The sequence below is a fragment of the Candida albicans genome, chromosome 1 (genome assembly GCF_000182965.3).
Source record: "Candida albicans SC5314 chromosome 1, complete sequence".
NCBI classification, from domain to species: Eukaryota; Fungi; Ascomycota; class Pichiomycetes; order Serinales; family Debaryomycetaceae; genus Candida; species Candida albicans.
This window is the reverse complement of record NC_032089.1, coordinates 375,510-394,763: the sequence shown is the minus strand read 5'-3', so window position 1 is coordinate 394,763 and position 19,254 is coordinate 375,510. Positions and strand designations below refer to the sequence as shown.

The 19,254-nt window shown below is 34.8% G+C and overlaps 12 protein-coding genes across 12 annotated transcripts; 9 read left to right on the top strand and 3 right to left on the bottom strand. All coding sequences in view use genetic code 12, as the record gives it.

The window, feature by feature from the left end:
• Window positions 1-403: 403 nt before the first annotated feature.
• On the bottom strand, window positions 404-1,468 carry CAALFM_C101910WA (uncharacterized protein; the record flags this gene model as incomplete). The annotated part of the gene is made up of 1 exon (XM_707864.2): window positions 404-1,468. The coding sequence occupies one exon, from the start codon at window positions 1,466-1,468 to the stop codon at window positions 404-406; it is 1,065 nt and encodes a 354-aa protein (XP_712957.2).
• A 531-nt stretch (window positions 1,469-1,999) lies between these two features.
• Window positions 2,000-3,517, top strand: CAALFM_C101900CA (uncharacterized protein; the record flags this gene model as incomplete). Its single annotated transcript, XM_707865.2, has 1 exon — window positions 2,000-3,517. The coding sequence occupies one exon, from the start codon at window positions 2,000-2,002 to the stop codon at window positions 3,515-3,517; it is 1,518 nt and encodes a 505-aa protein (XP_712958.2).
• Window positions 3,518-3,963: 446 nt separating this feature from the next.
• CAALFM_C101890CA (uncharacterized protein) lies at window positions 3,964-5,493 on the top strand (the record flags this gene model as incomplete). The annotated part of the gene is made up of 1 exon (XM_707866.2): window positions 3,964-5,493. The coding sequence occupies one exon, from the start codon at window positions 3,964-3,966 to the stop codon at window positions 5,491-5,493; it is 1,530 nt and encodes a 509-aa protein (XP_712959.2).
• Window positions 5,494-5,839: 346 nt separating this feature from the next.
• PTR3 (Ptr3p) lies at window positions 5,840-8,167 on the top strand (the record flags this gene model as incomplete). The annotated part of the gene is made up of 1 exon (XM_707867.2): window positions 5,840-8,167. The coding sequence occupies one exon, from the start codon at window positions 5,840-5,842 to the stop codon at window positions 8,165-8,167; it is 2,328 nt and encodes a 775-aa protein (XP_712960.2).
• Window positions 8,168-8,483: 316 nt separating this feature from the next.
• On the top strand, window positions 8,484-9,974 carry CYS4 (cystathionine beta-synthase; the record flags this gene model as incomplete). Its single annotated transcript, XM_707868.2, has 1 exon — window positions 8,484-9,974. The coding sequence occupies one exon, from the start codon at window positions 8,484-8,486 to the stop codon at window positions 9,972-9,974; it is 1,491 nt and encodes a 496-aa protein (XP_712961.1).
• A 119-nt stretch (window positions 9,975-10,093) lies between these two features.
• Window positions 10,094-11,011, bottom strand: CAALFM_C101860WA (transcription elongation factor DST1; the record flags this gene model as incomplete). The annotated part of the gene is made up of 1 exon (XM_707869.2): window positions 10,094-11,011. The coding sequence occupies one exon, from the start codon at window positions 11,009-11,011 to the stop codon at window positions 10,094-10,096; it is 918 nt and encodes a 305-aa protein (XP_712962.1).
• Window positions 11,012-11,173: 162 nt separating this feature from the next.
• CAALFM_C101850CA (uncharacterized protein) lies at window positions 11,174-12,004 on the top strand (the record flags this gene model as incomplete). Its single annotated transcript, XM_707870.1, has 1 exon — window positions 11,174-12,004. The coding sequence occupies one exon, from the start codon at window positions 11,174-11,176 to the stop codon at window positions 12,002-12,004; it is 831 nt and encodes a 276-aa protein (XP_712963.1).
• A 667-nt stretch (window positions 12,005-12,671) lies between these two features.
• CAALFM_C101840CA (uncharacterized protein) lies at window positions 12,672-13,226 on the top strand (the record flags this gene model as incomplete). The annotated part of the gene is made up of 1 exon (XM_707871.2): window positions 12,672-13,226. One exon carries the CDS (start codon window positions 12,672-12,674, stop codon window positions 13,224-13,226), a length of 555 nt encoding a protein of 184 aa, XP_712964.1.
• A 753-nt stretch (window positions 13,227-13,979) lies between these two features.
• UBC8 (E2 ubiquitin-conjugating protein) lies at window positions 13,980-14,552 on the top strand (the record flags this gene model as incomplete). The annotated part of the gene is made up of 1 exon (XM_707872.2): window positions 13,980-14,552. One exon carries the CDS (start codon window positions 13,980-13,982, stop codon window positions 14,550-14,552), a length of 573 nt encoding a protein of 190 aa, XP_712965.1.
• Window positions 14,553-15,113: 561 nt separating this feature from the next.
• Window positions 15,114-16,301, top strand: CAALFM_C101820CA (TFIIH complex kinase subunit; the record flags this gene model as incomplete). Its single annotated transcript, XM_707874.2, has 1 exon — window positions 15,114-16,301. The coding sequence occupies one exon, from the start codon at window positions 15,114-15,116 to the stop codon at window positions 16,299-16,301; it is 1,188 nt and encodes a 395-aa protein (XP_712967.1).
• Window positions 16,302-16,589: 288 nt separating this feature from the next.
• UGA2 (Uga2p) lies at window positions 16,590-18,119 on the top strand (the record flags this gene model as incomplete). The annotated part of the gene is made up of 1 exon (XM_707875.1): window positions 16,590-18,119. The coding sequence occupies one exon, from the start codon at window positions 16,590-16,592 to the stop codon at window positions 18,117-18,119; it is 1,530 nt and encodes a 509-aa protein (XP_712968.1).
• Window positions 18,120-18,209: 90 nt separating this feature from the next.
• CAALFM_C101800WA (uncharacterized protein) lies at window positions 18,210-18,929 on the bottom strand (the record flags this gene model as incomplete). The annotated part of the gene is made up of 1 exon (XM_707876.1): window positions 18,210-18,929. One exon carries the CDS (start codon window positions 18,927-18,929, stop codon window positions 18,210-18,212), a length of 720 nt encoding a protein of 239 aa, XP_712969.1.
• Window positions 18,930-19,254: the final 325 nt, after the last annotated feature.

Genomic DNA, 19,254 nt, shown 5'->3' with positions numbered 1-19,254 from the left:
AAAACACTGTGCTTACAATTACTACATTTCAAAACGATTACAATTTTTCTTGGGTTTACCTTCCAACTTTGCCTTACAAATTGTGAAAATATGAAAAGCGCTTTTGCGCTGTGGTTGAAATGTGGGCAAGGTTAGCCTTGAAGAAAACCATTAGCTTGGGTAACAAAAGTTCATTTTCTGCTCTCGGATAAATGAAATTCCAAACATCCATCCGAAATTGCGCTTACCAACAATGAACCGCATTATAATAGTAGAGACAACAACAAACCAAAAAAGAAGTGGGAACAACTTATTGGGAAGTCGTCACCCAACTACACTATATAGCAAAGAATGACTGTTCGATTTGGAGTGTGTTGAATTCTTGACAATTATAAGACTACTTACTATCATTTTCTTATGTACTCTATTTTGTATTCAAAGACAATCTGGCTAATTCCAAAACGGCTTCTTTAGTATTAGCTCCTCCAATAAATCCAGCAGCATGAATAAATATACAACTATCAATTCCTGATTTTTCACTTAATTCTTGGTCCCTTAACCCTCTTAATTCTTGTGGAAGTCCCAATCTAAATTCAAAAGAGGTTGAGGTGACGGAGACTGTTGATACTCTCCATTTTCCACTCGAATCTTTGAATAACACAAATTTGATCAAACCTTCAGCATTGTTTTCTTTTTCAATGTTATACAAATGCTCTTTCCATGGACAGAATTGATCCAATACAAGTATTTCACCAGATTTGTCAACTTCAAATCTATTGTCAAATGCCTTAGCAACAATTGATTTGGCAGGTAACCAACTTTTACCGTATCCTTCCAATAAACTCACAAATACAGTACCCATCAATTCACTGCTCTTCAAGAATTGACGATCATAGTCAGCATCAGTACAACTTTCATTCCAACTTGGGTTCAATCGTGACACAATGGAAGGTAATGTAATGTTTTTGTCGGTGAATTTTGGTGAAATATCTTTAGGGTAATTGCTGATACCGTTATCATTAGCATCCAAACTTTCAACAAATTCCTTATATATTTTGTCGTACAACAATTCAATATTTGGATTGCCATCTTCCAATTTCAAAACTCCTTTGATTATTTCTTTACCAAAATGTTTATACACCAACCCAGCAGAGGATAATTTGGTTGTGTAGTTTTCGTTGAACGTAGTATCAAATTCACGTTGATGATGATCAAAATATTTGACACCATCGTATTTACCACTGACATCAACAACAATATCACTAGATTCCCAATCTTCTGGGTTTCTTGAACGGACTAATTCGGCTTGAGAATATTTAGGTAATAATTTTAATAAATAAACAGCAAGGGATTCATCGGCATGAAATGAACCTGAATGAGTACAAATTTTAGCCATATTGTCTAACTTGATTTTCTTGCTAACTGACATCAACGGAACTATCCTGGTGGGTTTATTAATCAGTGAGATGAGACTGGATGAAATTTTCATTGCTTGGTATTTTTTGATTTTTTTTTGATGCGTTTCTGGGATGCAAAGTTTTTAGTGTTTCAATTAGTTAAATTTCATAGAATACGTATTACAGAACTTATCTCAATTAAGTGCTTCCAAAGATATTTCCACTTTTCAGGTGCTCGATAGTATTGTATTCTTTAAATTGAATTTGGACAAAGTGTTCTTTGATGAGGCCAACTAATTAAAAATCTGCTTCATAAATAGAATTTTGCATTTCTAATTTAAAAATGCTATAAGTACGATTTATTTTCCTTCTCTATTTCTTTGGTTTTTATAGCAATTAGTTCAACTTGAATCAGGTGATGAAAAATTAACAGATAAACTTTGGAGAAGTTGAATTACTTTTGCTAATCATATTCCAGCACTTTCATCAATTGTGAAGGGTTTTTCGTTTTGGCAATAAAGTTGCGATTCTGTCAAAATCTGACAAAAAAAAATGCAGTCCAACGCAATCTTCAAGTGGTACTCTTCTTTTGCCTCTATTCCTACTAAAAACACATTCCTGTCATGTTTAAAAAACCAGCCCAAATCAAACCATCTTCAAATATCAAAACTTCTGAAAGAAAAAGGCTATTGTCATGTATTGCAGATGCGTATTCTTTGCCTCTTGAAGAACTAACTAAGGAGGAAACTGAAAAAATACTTCCATCGACAATCAAAAAGGCCAGTTTTGTATCCTTTGAAAAAGTTTCCGGGTCAATTTATTTTGATGAGAATGAAGTCCCTGTTTGGTTCCATACCCGAGACTCGGATATATATCCTACTATATTCACGTTAATGAAGTATCCAACTATTTTGCCAACAATTGCCACACATCCACATGTTCTCGGAGTATTAGCTAAGGGAGCCGACCTCATGTTACCAGGAACAGTTCCTCCATTTGATAAGCGAGCAGTCAAGGGTGCGATTGTGGGGATTGTAAGTCACGACAATCCCCAAAAAGTCACTGCCATTGGTCATTGTAAATTGAACATGACACAGTTTGATTCAGTGGTGGGTAGATCAGGTGTTGCAGTGGAAATCATTCACCATTTAGATGATACATTATTGGAGAAGAAAGAATTAACAATTCCAGTGTCAGATACTGTCAAAGAGCAATCTAACGAAACGGTACCAGAACCCAAACCCGCCAAAGAACAGAAACATGAACTTCCTGAATTGACTACAGAGGAAATTGATAATTTGTTTATTAAATCAATAAAGTCAGTGAATAATATTGAATTACCCACACCTGCATCTACATTTATGTCATATGTTAACAAAAATGTACCATCTAGTATTACTATGAAGAAAACGTCTTGGAAAAAGGCTTCCAAATTTTTAAAGGAAATGGCCAAACTTAACTATATTAAAGTGAAAGGTAAGGACGAAGAATTATCCATAATTCAACTAAATATCACTACTAGTGAGTCGAATGCAACCCCGAAAACAAAATCTAAACCTACATCTACATCTAATGCATCCCCGAACACCCTAAAGGTTATTCCACTTTACAAGCCAACGAAAAATCTTCGTTTATTTTTCAATAAATTGGATGCTGAATATGATGAGTATTTTACTGCAGCCGCTGCAAAATCGTTGTTAGAGTCTTATATCAAGAAATTTTCATTGGTTGCTGATGATCCCAAACTTATTAAACCAGATGCAGAATTGGGTACAAAAACTGAAATGCCTCGTGATCAGTTGTTGAAACACTTTCTTACCAAATTTTCTCCATATTATCAAATTAACAACTCTGTGGTTTATAAGGGGACACCACCAAAGATTGAAATTGTTACAGAACTAAAGATTGGAAGAAAAGTCGTTACTAGAGTTTCCAATTATGAAAAATTTGAAATCAAGACCGAAACTTTAGCTAAAGAATTGAGAAATAAATGTTCCGGTTCTTCTACAATTGTTGATAATGATGTTCAAGTACAAGGTCCTCATGGTAAATTGATTATAGACATATTAAAAGAGAAAGGAGTTCCTGTGTCGTATATTAATTTTGAGGATAAAACGAAAAAGAAGAAAAATAAAAAATAGTGAGCTTCGTATTCATATGTGTCTAGTTTTGTGAATTAGCCTGATTTGATTGTTAGCGCAACGATCATTGTTTAGACATTTGTAGAATGTGTTGGAATTGAAATAGATGCTAGTCAAACCTGTTAAAGTTGTTTAGTTGTAAAAAAATTTGGGTAACAATCACACATTTGTTGGCAATAAATCATCACACCGGGTTAAAGAATATTACAGAAAAAAAAAGCAATTAAGAAAACCTTAACGATCATAATTTCACCTCACACACACAATAGATAAATTTTATCTCTTTCACCGCACACGGATGTAAGTCACACTCACACACAAAAAAAAATATCCAAAAATAAAATCTACAAACGGGTTCACAGATTTTCTTTCCCATCAAAGATTTTCATCTTCTTTAATATCTAATAGGTCTTTGTCTGTTTTGTCAGTCTAGTATTTCTCATCAAATGTCAGATAATATACATCGCTCATTTACCACATCAGTTGAGCAAGCAGTATCTTCTACGATAAGTGAACAAAAAGCACTTTTTGTTTATCTAGTCACTTCAACTTATACGGAAAACACGGACACCTTTTTACCCAAGTTTATTGATGACCAAACAACCGCAATAATAAAATCAAACTTCATTTTGTTGAAGTTAACCCAAAATACCGTTGAATTTGGATATTTCAGTCAGCTATTCAAAGATTTGATAGTTCCTAGTTTTTATATTGTGAATGAGGGGAAGATCGAGGCAGTGATTTCCAACGACACGACAAAGGAGGAGTTTATCAAAATAATTGGAAAATTAACAAAGAAAGTGAAATCCAGTGATAATGTGTCTACACGTGAGAACATAAGTAATGAAAATAACGTTGTCATTGAAAATCTGGCTCGCAACAATTCTCAGTCCAGTTCAGATCATGATAAATCGGTACGGAAATATCAGGAGAAGGTGGCCAGAATGAGACAGGAAAGGATTGAAGAAAAGAAAAGATTGAGGGCTTTATTAGAGGCAGATCAAAAGGAAAGAAAACTTAAAGAGCAAGAAAATGCAAACGTAGAATCAAAACTATCTGTCCACTCTCCATCAAGTAGAAAAACTTCGACATCCTCAACTAATTCATGTGTTTTATCCATTAAACTATTTGACGGAAGTACAATGAAATGTGAATTCAAATCCCAGGACACGTTAATTGATGTAAGAAAATGGTTAGATTCTGAGGTTGAAATCATTCCACCTGCGAAAAGTATGCCGTCTTTTGCTACTACAGCTTATCCATATCCAACAGGATACGCTTTCCATCGTCCTGCATTACCTCGTGTTACTTATCTGGAAGAGCAAGAATCCAACACTTTGGCCAACTTGGATTTAACACCTAGATCAGCTTTAATTTTGAAACCTACGTATAATGAGGTGGACTCAGACAAACCAGACAATGACGTCGGAAAAACAGGTATTTTCCGTAGCTTGTTAAATGTTTTATTCAGCTTAGGTACTACAATTTTTTCAGTTTTCTCCTATGGCATTAATGCTCCACATAACCAAGAACATCGTGATAGTTCTCCTCGATACGATCACCGTGATGCTGATAATTTGCAGTCTAGTGAGGATGACCAATCAATTAACATTCATCGACCTCCAATTGCTGGTCATCCAGGACTGTTGATGTTTGAGAGCACATCTGCTTCATCCTTGTTGTTGAATATTGAACCTAACGTTGATGAGACTAGCGGAGATGTCATGAGGCCACATTCACCACCTATACCTATTGAATCGCATTTCAATCAACATTCCCAACAAGCGTATTCCACAGCTTCTAATATCAACAGTCGTCCAACAACACCGGGTTCTCGATCTTTAAGGAAAATGCCAACTGTACATGGCGATTCGATGGAAACATCTAGTAATAAGGAAAAAACCCATAAGGTAGATACTTATAACGGCAATAGTATCAATGTAAATGAAAGAGATGATGAAAACTCAAGAGATTGATTCAGGTTGTTTTGGTGGATTCATTTGAGTTGGTGTATGAAAGTTTGTCGTTCAGATTTAGTTAGTGTTTAATTTAGGTGTATATAACAAATCAAGGTATGTTGTGTCATTCAGGTCCAATAATGTTAATTGTACGTTTGTTGTCTCTCTAAAAATTAACAACCAGATCTTTAGATCTCAATGTAAGGTAGAAGAGGAAAAAAAAAAACTCCTTATCTCAAGATCTGAGAAAAGTGAAAATAAAAAAAACAGACAATAATAAACCCAAACCTCAGTGATTGAAATATAGCATACATATAGTGTGCGATTCAACGGGTTATTTTCTTTTTTTTTTATTTTTGGTATTATGGAGAAGTTTTCAAGTCTTGAGGACTTGCTTCGAATCCCTGGCTATAATGGTAGCGTGATTCTGGATATTTCCGTTCTATCATGTGGATGTCTAACCTCAGAATCAACTTTCAATGAACTCAATATTGCCAGAATTTGTCCCACTTGTCAACTACAAAATGTTTCAATTTTAGCACCCGTAAAACCTTTACGTGATCTTTACAATATAATTTCAAATCAGCAATCACAAACATCTTTGGAAAGACGACGTCCATCTTCCTCCAAGAAAAGTATCAAGGCCATACTGGATGAAAATTATAAACCTAAAACAGGAGATGAAACAGCTGGGAATACTGAACCAATGAGTTTGTTAAGTCTATTCTATAAGTTTGCCAAAGAGGAACAATTCGAGAGAACAGATCTGAAAGAAGTCCCTCATTCTTATCAACAACAACTGCAACAAATGAAGGACAACCAAGTACCAATTCAAAACATGTTACAAAAACAGCAGCTGAATTATTCTGACATATCAAAGACACTACCAATAGATATATCAAGCAAAAAGGCAAATGTTGATTTGACTAGGTCCTACCCATCCTCAGTTCTGATGAATTCTACTTCAATTTCCCCGCAAAATCATAGAGCATTTGTAGAACCTGCAATTTCAGGCATAGCAAGAACTAATACAGAAACTGATTTTAACAACTCTACTGATAACAATATTATTCCATCTAGTTTTGAAAAGAACCTCCTTGAGAGTTTAAGTGAAAATAAAGAATTCAATTTTGCAAAATGCTTCCCATTCCATCGTAAGTTATCCACATTTCCGACACAACAACTAAAATTGAATCTATCTTCAATAGTTCCCTTTAAACTGTCTAATTATTCTATCAAGAGAGCCACTAGTACTTCGATTCATTCGTATCTTGATTACAACTCAAGTATGGAAATCACCCGTTTTGTTCTCATTAGCAATAAACGATGGGAAGTGTATGAATATATTGTGCCGATGGGAGATACTGGAAACTTACTGATTAAACCTCAGCTAATATGCTGTGGTAAACTGACTGGAGAATACGGGGAAAATCTAAATAGTCTATCCTTGCCCGAGAGCGACAGTGACGAGCCCAAAGAAATCATAGTGAGAAACGATTTTGGTGCGAAGGATAATACCAATTGTACTAATGATTTAGATATTAAAAAGAGATTGAGTTCATGGGACCAAATGTACTGTAAATTGACGAGGAATTATTTGGTGATTTCTGGTACAAAAGGAGTGATGCGTATATTCAACTTGAATAAAATGTCTCCATATAAATTTGGTCAACCAATGTACACTTTCGTTACTAATTTCCCCATTAGATGCATTTCTATTGCACCAAACGATTCTTTAGTTGCTTGTGGTATTACTGCCAAGGAAAGGATATCGGGGAAGGAACAACCATTTGTTATACTTCATAGGTTGATGATGCTGGAGTATGGATCCCTTGAATCTGTCGATCCGTTGACAATAACTATTCCTTATCGAGACCCAATAAAAATCATGAATTTCAATGCATCGTCTACCCATTTGATTATTGCAACTAGTTGGGAAACACGTTATTTGATTATTAGATTAACCAATAATCGCCAAAATGATAATTATCGGAAACCGCGTTTGGTGTGGTCAGAGATCGTCTACAAGTCAAATCGACGATTTAAATCTGATTTTGATGATGAAAACCTGGCTGGTGCCATTTATGAAGAAAGAGCAGAAGCTGAAAACGATTTGATGTTATCTAAAGAAGGCATAACTGATGTTAAATTTGGCACAATGAATTCGAACTTGATTATTGTCACATCATGCTCTTTAAGAAGCAGACCTCCTTTGGTAATAAAATTGGAAGGAAGTCAAATTGATTCAACCAAAAATGTGGTTAATAATAATGATATGAAAAGTTTAAACAGCGCTGATGAAAGTGAAAAATACTCCAGTGTGGAATCAGCTGAAACATTTATGAGAATTAATGAAATTGGATCGCTCATACATAGAATTGCCGTATCTCCTCGTGGTGATGGCATTGTTTTCCTTGATAAAGATGGGAAACTATTTTTAGTCGCCAGTGCAAACTTTTATCCAGGAAGAAGAATAAGCTCGACTGATTCGAAAAATAAGAAAATCGTTGTTCAATTAGGAGATGTTGCTAATGCTGAAAGGTTTAGTGAATCTGCGTCTGTGGTTTTCAGTGCTGATGGAGGTAAAGTGTTTGCTTTAGACAGAAAAGGGGTTTTCTCTGTATTTGATTTTACAAAAGGTATTCCTGGTGAAGATCCTGATGTGATTAAATGTAAGATCATCAGTTTGTAAATAAAGAAGAGGTGAGAATGTATTTTAGCATTAATACAGAACACTTCTCTCGGTATAAGACGGGGAATGGTGAGTTTTTAAAGTGTCGCGTGAATTGTGCAAATACACCAAGAAAAAAAGCCACACAACACACACACACTGATCAGTTTCAGCAGACAAACAAAAACGAGATGCATCTTACCAACTAACTAAAACACTAAACAAAAACAATTACACCCATCAAACTCAAAAAACTTGAAAAAAAAAGTAAGAAAAAAAAAAGAAACCCAATAAAACCACCACATCTCTATATCTTTCGTTAAACAATAGACAGCCAATGACATCTACAAACAAACCACCAGCCTTAAAAGAAGATATTTTAGAACTTATTGGTAATACTCCATTAGTCAAATTGAACAAAATTCCACAATCGTTGGGAATTAAAGCCAAGGTCTATGCCAAAGTTGAATTATTCAATGCCGGAGGATCAATTAAAGATAGAATTGCCAAAAATATGGTATTGGAAGCCGAAAAACAAGGTAAAATCAAACCAGGCTATACTTTGATTGAACCAACCTCAGGTAATACTGGTATTGGTTTGGCTTTGGTTGGTGCCGTTCGTGGATACAGAACCATCATTACCTTACCAGAAAAAATGTCAAACGAAAAAGTTTCTGTTTTGAAAGCCTTAGGTGCTGAAATCATTAGAACTCCAACTGAAGCTGCATGGGACTCTCCAGAATCTCATATTGGTGTTGCTAAAAAATTGGAAAAAGAAATACCAAACTCTATTATTTTGGACCAATATGGTAACCCAGCCAACCCAGATGCTCATTATTATGGTACTGGTTATGAAATTTGGGAACAAACTGAAGGTAAAATTACTCACTTGGTTGCTGGTGCTGGTACTGGTGGTACCATCACTGGTATTTCCAAATACTTGAAAGAAAAAAATTCTAAGATTCATGTTACTGGTGCTGACCCAAAAGGTTCTATTTTAGCTGAACCAGAATCTTTAAATAATTCCACCGAAGGTTACTTGGTTGAAGGTATTGGTTATGATTTTATTCCAGATGTGTTGAACAGAAAATATGTTGATGATTGGATCAAAACAGATGATGCTGAATCTTTTAAATTGGCTAGAAGAATTATTAGAGAAGAAGGTATTTTGGTTGGTGGTTCTTCTGGTTCTGCCTTACAAGCTGCTTTACAAGTAGCTAAAGACTTGACTGAAGACGATACTGTCGTTGTTGTTTTCCCAGATTCCATCAGATCTTACTTGTCTAAATTTGCCGATGACGAATGGTTAATCTCCAATGGATTCGAAGTTGAAGATTCACCGGGTGCTAACAAGGCTGACGAATTCTTGAATGGTAAGACTATCAAGGATTTGGTTGCTGGCAAAGCTCCAGTTGTCACTGTCACTTTATCTGACACAGTTGCCAAGACTTTTGATTTATTGCAATCCAATGGGTTTGATCAATTGCCAGTTTTGAATAACTCTGGAAGATTAGTTGGTTTGATCACCTTATCCAAGATATTGAAATCTTTATCCACTAAAAAGATTCAAACGACCAATTCAATCAGTTCGATCATCATTGATTTCAGAAAGTTGGCTGATTTTGAAAAATCTTTCACCATTACTAAAAAATCAGGATTCACTAAGAGAAGTTATGAACCAATCAAGTTGGACACCCCATTAGCTGCTTTGAATAAATTCTTTGAAACCAATTCGAATGCTATAATCACAGATGATGAATTGAAACCAGTTCAAATTGTTACTAAGGTCGATTTGCTTTCGTACTTGACTAAAAACGCTAGTTTTTAAAGGTATCGTATATATAATATAGTATAATACAAATCAGAAGCTATATAGAAATCTGGGTGTTGAAACAGACAAGGGAACTAAGAGATCACCAAGACAAACTAATGTATAATTCTAATAATTTATGAAAACTTCCATCTATTGCCACAATTTTCACAAGTACAAAATGTAGTTAAAGGCTCATCCGCTGATCTGGTTTGCATTTGATAATAACTGACCTTCTTGTGCTTACACTTGCCACAAGTGAATCTATCGGTCACTGCTCTCTTTTCAGTAGCACCTTGAGCATCAAACAAGTTTTGTTTGTGCAATTTTTCAATTTCCTTTTTCAATGCCTCAGGAGCCATTTCATTAGGGGTCATTTTAATGAACGCAGCAGGTAAAATTTGTTTCGATAAGATTCTTTCTCTTAATTCTGGGTTTTTCTTATTTCGAAGATTCATGGTAAAGCTTCTTAACCTATTTCTATAACTGTCACTTACTTTCAGGTATTCGCTCTTGTATACTTCAGCCTCGATTTCAATAGCTATTCTCAAAATGTGTTTTGGTGAATCGTCACGATCAACTGCTAACGACGTGTATAAAGCACTAACCGATGCATTTCTGGTATCATTTTCGTATAATTGAGTATTTACACCGTCAGTTTTTGGATTTCTTGGACCTTTACGGGCAGCCGATGGTGTGGTTGACTCTGATGGTTTTGGTGTTGTACTTCCAGAACCCGATGATGATGGCGAAATTGCTGAGCTTGAAGGTGTTCCTGTTCCTGTTCCAGCTGCTATTGCTAACTTCTTTTTGTTGTTCTTTTCGGCTTGCACGGCATCTCTCCAATTTCTGATCATTTTTTTAACTAAACCGTTGATTTCGGCACTGTCGTGACTTCTGAATTTGTTGACAGCTACACCTACTTTGGTTTCTCTCAAGAGTTTTTCGGATGGTTTAACCCCATCATTCAAGATATTCAACAACTTTAAAATGGTGGTGTCATCTACTGCTTTTTCAAGATTAGATACAGTAGATCTTATTTCCTTTGTATCCATGATGAAAGGGTAAGATAAATATTAGTAATATATGCAAAGGGTAGTATAAACAAACACAATAAAAAAAAAATTTTTTAGACTGAACTGAACTGGTAGGTTCAGGTAGTGTACCCAAATACATTAGTTAAAGACAAAGGGGAAAAAAACATCTCATAGAAAAAAATGTATCGAAATTGGTTGTACTTTGGAAGAGATTCTATCGATAATTTGTTAAATAATTATAGTTTTTTGTTACCAAGAATCAGGAAAACTAGACAGCTCAAACTAAATATGGATAGTAAAAGCACTTGTGTTTCAATAGGTAAATTTCCATTTGATTACACTGAAGAACAGGTGCGGGATATTGCAAGATCAGTTGGACCAGTATTAGATGTGAAGTTATTATTTGATGAATTAACAGGTAAATCCAAAGGGTATGCCATTATAAATTATGGAGATAATGAAACTGCGTCATCAGCTGTTCGTAATCTAAATTATATGACATTGCCTAATGGTAGATTTCTAAAGTGTTCATTTGTGACAGATTATGACATGTCGAGTAAGGAATCAGTAAAATTGCCACCTTTGCCACTTGGGATACAAATACATCCTAATCAGAATGCATCACAGGTTATATCTACTATACTATCGAATATTGATTCCAATTCGGCACTACAGATATTGAAGGAAATAAAGGTTATGAGTATTGATAATCCAAAAAGTACAAAGGTTTTATTAGAAAGGTTCCCACAATTGAGTTTAGCTTTAGTGGAATTAGGGCTACTTTCGAATACTACAAACCAAGAGTTGATTGAGTTGACTTTAAACAAGAGACCTGTGGATTTGACCGAGTTATCTTTGGATCACGTTAGGTTGTTGCAGTCAGTAGAGAAGCTAACAGACGAGGAAATTGACGAGTTGGATGAAAGTCAACAGGAGATAGTTAGAAAAGTAAAGGAGGAAATAGCGAAAGGCACATATGGTGAAGTCCTGGCTGTCAAAGATAATGCCTGAACTATGAGTTGTTGGAAACTGGGTATATAGATTTGGTTAGTAATTTTTTAAAAAATAATCAACTTTAAAGTTATACATGAATCCTCCGTCTCTTTATCACATTTACGTTGATTGCAAAAAGGGGAAAAGCTCTTTCTACTGGAACAACTACGTAGATATATTAATCGAAGAATACCCGGATCTTTTAGAACACAAATGTTCGCTGCACCATTAGTATCAGCGCGCTCGCTACTGACTGACTGAACCCCACCTCCGATTTGTGGCCCCTCTTCCTCCCCCCACTCTTGGACTAAATTTTTAATAATTGCATATTTGTCACATGTTGATAGTGGTGTTAAATGTTGGGAATTTTTTTTTTCCTATTAGAATATTTTCTTGCTGATTGTTTGTTGTTTTGGTTTTCTTTGATTTATTCTAAACTGCTATTGTTGCTGATTGCTGTGTTTCTTTTTTATCTATCGATTAGATTTTCATTTAAAAACTTTGCATTAATTTCGATCGTTCCGTGGTCATCATCTTCTCCTCCCCCTGATACTACTGTTGTACAACGAGGACGTTAGTTTTTAGTTCTAAAAGTATTACACCGTTTGATTTTTCTAAATAATATTTGGTGAACTGTGACTTCATAAAACAATTCGGCATCGGCAACAATTACAACATTTACAAGATGAGTTCGACTCTTCAGAACAGCATAACGGTTGCGCCCGTTGGAAAGAAAACTAGAGAAGAAGTTTTAGCTGATTTTGAAAATGATTTAGTAAGATTTGAATCCATGTCTTTGAAACTATATGGGCATGACCAACCTTTGCAATTTTCGAGAGATATGGTCCCCTTTCCTCAGAGACTTCATTTTCGATTACCCGAATACTCCATTTATCTTTTGACGATAAGGTTTAAGGTGAAGCAGAGGCCACTAAGAAATTTGACTTATCATCAGACAGTGAAGAAAAAGAGGATACCAGTAGATGACCGAAATCTAGAAATGAAAGAAGAAGCCTCGGTTAATAATCTTGACGATGAAGATGACTATCATGAAGTGACATTTGCTCCTTCTGGTGTACCGGGGGGAACGTTTTTGAGAGGCAAGTATAAAGCTAGAAGTCTGGTTAAAGAGAATGGAGTGTTAATTTGGAGTTATAAATGGACTTTGGAGGTTATCAAAAAGGGATCCACTCCTGAAATTGGTGGTTTTGGTGACGAAGAAGAAGAACCAGATGAGTGAAACACAGCAGAAATTTGAAGAATGGTAAATATATTTGCTTTTTTGATTTTTACGGTAATGAAAGGTACATATGGGTTAGTATTTAGAATCTTCTGTATTTTTATTGATAATAGAATCAGCATTTTGTATGTATATTTGTGTGTGTATATACTAGGAAACTAGGATGTAGCAAATCAAAAAAAAAAAAATTGTCCTGTGTTTTCCGTTGCGTCGCATGACCATTTGATTATCTTTTAATTCCGAGCCTCGTTCGAGTTGATTGTTAGTGGTAAAAGTAGTAGCAGTCGTAGTAGCAGCAAATTGATAACAATAGTGTACAAAAACCAAAAGAAAAATACTGAGTAACATTTTTACACTTTCTGCTTTCTTTACTTACTCAGACTCACACAATTTAATCATTTTATGCATTCCCACAAATTCATTTAAATCATATACTTTCTTTTTTTCCTTTAACTTTCTTTCTTTCTTTTTGGTTTTTCATATTGCTTAATCTATAACTTATCTTTCTAATATTATATAAGAATCACATTCTTTGAGTTATAAATAGACAACTTTCAAAGAATAATTTTTAGACAAATAATACTAATTTGCCTCAAATTTGTTTTACATTCTGATTCCTCCTGTTTGCCTACCTTCAAGAAGATCAACTCAAACAGAAAGTCAAGACCGTGTCCAATTTAATTATACAGTTTAATTTAACTTAAGTTCAGCTATAAAGTTTCAATTCAAGAGTATTACTAAAAATAATCCGCCATGACTTCCCCAAAAAGACGTATTGAAAAAGATGTTATGGAATTGATGATGAGTGATCATGACGTTACTTTAATAGACGATTCAATCCAACAATTTTTTGTTATTTTTCATGGACCACCAGACACTCCCTACGAAGGAGGCGTTTGGAAAATTAGAGTGGAGTTACCTGATCAATATCCTATAAAATCGCCTTCCATTGGGTTTACCAACAAAATCTATCATCCAAACATAGACGAAGGATCAGGTTCGGTTTGTCTCGATGTAATAAATCAAACTTGGTCTCCAATGTTTGGTCTATTAAATATTTTCGAAAACTTTTTGCCCCATCTATTGAGGTACGCTAACCCAAGTGATCCATTGAATACGGAGGCGTCCAATTTAATGACGAAGGATGAGGCAAAGTATAATGATACTGTTAAAAAGTATGTGCAACAATATGCCAAGAACAATTTTGATATTACAGGCAAAGATGACAATGAAGATAATGATGATGACGACGATGAATTAAGCGATGTAGGAAGTTTATCCAGTGATGATGACAATGAAGATGTAGCTGGTTCGATGGAGGTATAAAAGAGATGCAACTTTAGTGGTGTTGCCACCATCGTTTCGTATACCATTGGTTATCTGAAGTTGATCTTCAATTGCATTTATCATGATTATGAAATCTTTTCCTATATATATATATGAGTCGAAGGAGTAGTTCTATCATTCCTTCTACCTACTAATATTTTTGTTATACGGTATTGTTTGTTTGCTTGCTTACTGCTTTTATCAAAGCAAGCTCTTTTTTATTGATTTTTATTGGCATTTTGTTTTCGTTTTTTTATATAAGTTTTTGTTTATCTGATATATATATATATATAACATATATAGATTTATATATTTGAAGAAATCAATTCTATGTTGTTGACAAAATGTAATGGAGATTATGGTTGTCAAAGTGGGTAGAAACTAGTGTTGCCAAATTGCGCACTATGAATATCTGGAAGAGAAATGAACTTTACTTTTTCTTCCCTAAAAAAAATAGCTCTTCATGAACAAATAATAATTATCGACTAAACAGAAACGTATTTTTTTCATACAACCTGCTCAACGTGTTCATAAGATAAATTTCTTTCTTGAAATCAAATAATGAGTGAAGTAAAGAATGAATTGGAGACAGAGACGACTCCAGCACCAGCTAAGAAGCAAAGACTATCAAATGATGACTTGTATCGAAATTCAACTCAATACGAGTTATGGTCATTTACCCAAGAAACATTACAAGATGCCAAACGAGAGGCAAATGAAAAGGGGGTCAAAATTTCAAAAGAGAGATTCAAATCTGCCTTTGAGAATGCAAAGAAAGAACATCCAGATGCTTTTGAACAATTTCCAGATGAATTGAACGAAAATATGGTCAGTCTATTAACACTAGAAGAAGAATCCACCTATCTTGATTTTTACATACAAAACATTACTACGACATGTAATTTTTTTAAAATGCCAACTCAAGTTCGATTAACAGCTGCTTCATTTTTCAAGAAATTTTACCTAGTCAACTCCGTAATGGAATTTCATCCTAAAAATGTATTATATACATGTATATTTCTAGCTGCAAAGTCGGAAAATTATTTCATCTCGATAGAGTCATATGTTAAGGCATTAAAGGGAACAGATACATCTCATATTCTAGATTTGGAGTTCATTGTGTTGCAGAGTTTGAAGTTTACATTGTTGGTACATCATCCAATACGAGCATTATATGGGTTTTTCCTAGATTTTCAAGCTGTATTATTACATCCAGAACAAGTGATGTATGATGTATCAGTAGATACTTTGGGGAACATGTATAATCAAGCAAAGGAATGGCTCAATAAGTATTTTATGGTCAGCGATGTGGCGTTTTTGTTTACGCCGCCGCAGATTGCACTTGCAGCAATGTACGATACTGATAAAAGGATTACTGATAAATACTTGAGACGAAAATATCTTGGCAATGAGGAAAAGTTGGATCCGATAAAAGAACAGGAGAATGAAAATGAAAAACAAAATGGCGAAGATAAATCTGTAGTTGCATCAGAAGAAGCTTCAAAGGATGTTAGCAAGGAAAAGACTAAATCTTCCAATAGACAGCAATATGAAACATTGGTTACATTATTGAGAAAGTGTGTAAAACTTGCGAAACAGTCACGGGTTGCTGATCGTGAAGCAAGTAAGGAAATTGATAAGAAATGTTTCTTTGCATTAAATCCGAAAAAATTAATTGATAAACGTATCAAAAGATTAACTTTGGGGAATCAGGATGTTGCGAAAGAAAGTACAGTTGAACCTCTGTAAAGGGCCATAGTAAAAACAAAAAGAAAATATAGGGTATAGAAATATACACATGTTGGTATATTTTCTCATCAACTTGTGTTCTGTCTTCTTATTTTCGCAACCTTAAAGTAGTAATTATCCGCTTATCCTTGATACTATTTATTTTTCTCTCTGTTGATTTCGCCAGGACACTAAATCGCCCCCACCCTTGAAAACAAAGCAATCTTGAACTTTTAAAAAATTCAATTCATTCTTATTATCCAGAATTAATTCTTTGGAAGACAATTGCAACTTCTTATTAAGTCAACAATGATTACAAAGAGATTGTATTCAACTATTGAGTCTTCCAAAAAAGTATTAGGAACACTTTCGAACCCTAATCTTGTGAAAACTGAAGCATATATCAATGGCAAATGGGTCCCCAGTTCATCCGGGGAAACCTTTACTGTGACCAACCCAGCATTGTATCCAAATCCTGAAAGTGAATTGGCAACCATGCAATCTATGTCAGAAGAAGATTTTAACTCTGCTATAGAATCAGCAGATATTGCGTTTAACAAATTCAAAAAGACTACAGGTAGGTATCGGTCTGAACTACTTTTAAAATTATACAATTTGATGATTTCCAACAAAGACGATTTGGCCAAATTGGTGGTTTTAGAAAATGGGAAACCTTATGCTGATGCCTTGGGTGAAGTCAATTACGCAGCATCATTTTTCCAATGGTTCTCTGAAGAAGCTCCCCGTATTTATGGTGATATTATCCCCTCTGCTAATGGGACTAATAGAATCTTGACCTTTAAACAACCAATTGGAGTTTGTGGTATTTTGACTCCTTGGAATTTCCCATTGGCGATGATTACACGTAAATTAGGTGCAGCAATTGCTACTGGTTGTACTGCAGTTATCAAGCCAGCTTCAGAAACACCATTGTCGGCTACTGCCTTGGCATTTTTAGCTGAGGAGGCCGGATTTCCACCAGGAGTTATTAATGTATTACCATCTGCTGATGCTTCTGGTCTGGGTAAATACTTAACTGAACATCCTTTGATTAAAAAAGTATCATTTACCGGATCAACACCAGTAGGTAAGATTTTGATGAATCAATCAGCATCAACATTAAAGAAGCTTTCATTTGAATTGGGTGGTAATGCTCCATTTATTGCCTTTGATGATGTTGATGTTGACAAAGCTGTCAATGGGGCAATTGCTTCAAAATTCAGATCTAGTGGTCAAACATGTGTTTGTGCTAATAGAATTTTTGTTCATGAGAAAATCTATGATGAATTTGCTAAGAAATTTGTTGATAAATTGAAAAATGAAACTGTTTTGGGGAATCCGCTTGCTTCTGGTGTAACTCATGGGCCAGTTATTCATGACAGATCAATGAAAAAAGTCAGACAACACATTGAAGATGCAGTTGATAAAGGTGCAACCATTTTACTTGGAGGTTCCAAGCGTCCTGATTTGGGTGAGAATTTCCATGATTTGACTGTTTTGGGTGATGTCACTACTGAAATGTTGATCACACAAGAGGAAACGTTTGGTCCCGTGGCACCATTGATTAAGTTTAAGACTGATGATGAAGTTATAAAAATGGCCAATGACACTACTGTTGGACTTGCTGGTTATTTCTATGCAAATGACGTGGCCAAAGTTTTTAAGATTGCAGAAGCACTTAATGTGGGTATGTTGGGTGTGAATACTGGAGCTATATCTGAAGCAGCATTGCCGTTTGGTGGTGTTGGCGAGTCTGGTTTTGGTAGAGAAGGGTCCAAGTTCGGAGTCGAAGATTATTTGGTTATTAAGAGTGCCGTACTAGGTGGAATTGAAAATTAGCCATTGGTTTTTTTTTCGGGTTTTTCTTTAACTGGGTTTATATATATATATTACAATTAGTGATAAATTAACGCTTACTTCTATGGAGCTTTACGTACTTGTAGGTTGAGATGTTTGTTCAGTTTTATTCTCATCTTTTTGCTCACTTTCTACCTCTTGTCCGACTTCTGTCTCTTGTTTATTTCCTGTCTCTTCTTTTTCTTCGTTCTGAGTGTCTGATAATGTTATCTTTTCATACTCTGATAAATCTGGATTAGTCACATCTTCAAAAGTATCAACTTGTAGACCTGGTATTATCACATCTTGAATAACCTTGTAATTACCATCACTGATATTTATATTTACGACAAAACTATCAGCAAGTTTTTCACCAAACGTGGCTAAGTTATTTCCATTATTTTCCAAATCAGTTTGTAATTCATTTTGTAAATCACTAACAATATTTGTGTTGGCCACATTTGAGTCTGATTTTTTCAATTCATTAATATCATTTTCCAACGTTTGTTTCCAATTTTTCAATTTGTCAACATCGTCATTGTCTGTTACTTTCGATAATTCCAATTTTGGTACTTTGAATACAGTTTTCATTAATTCATTATTTTCAACAAATGAAGCACAGTTTATTGACTTGAAAGTTAATGAATATAATCCTCCTTCAGCAGTGACCCCATTGACGATTGATGATGGGAAATGTTTTAATGTTGCCTTGGATTTTTCATATTTGGTGGGAGGGAATAATGGGACTTCTTGGTTAATAATACGATTTCTTGATGATAGCTTTTGCTTCTTATACAGAGTGTTTTTTACCATTGTGACGAGTGTGTAGTGGTGGTGGTGTTGTGTTTTCCCTCTGTTATTGATATTGTTGTTTGTTTGAATTTGTTTGGTTTTTTTTCGCCTTGGTTGAGTTTTTCCAATGCACTAAAGTTCTAGATCCTCGCAGATAATAAAGTTGTTTGATACATGAACATCGAGAGCCTTTTCTAATATTGGAATGTTGACCCAAAGCATAGTAAGAAAATGAGCATAAGAGAATTCATTAAGTAGCAGTTATACATTGCCAGTACGATAATTCAAACATAATATTACAATTATTCTAAACACATTACAATTACTCTTTTTCCATATTAACTAC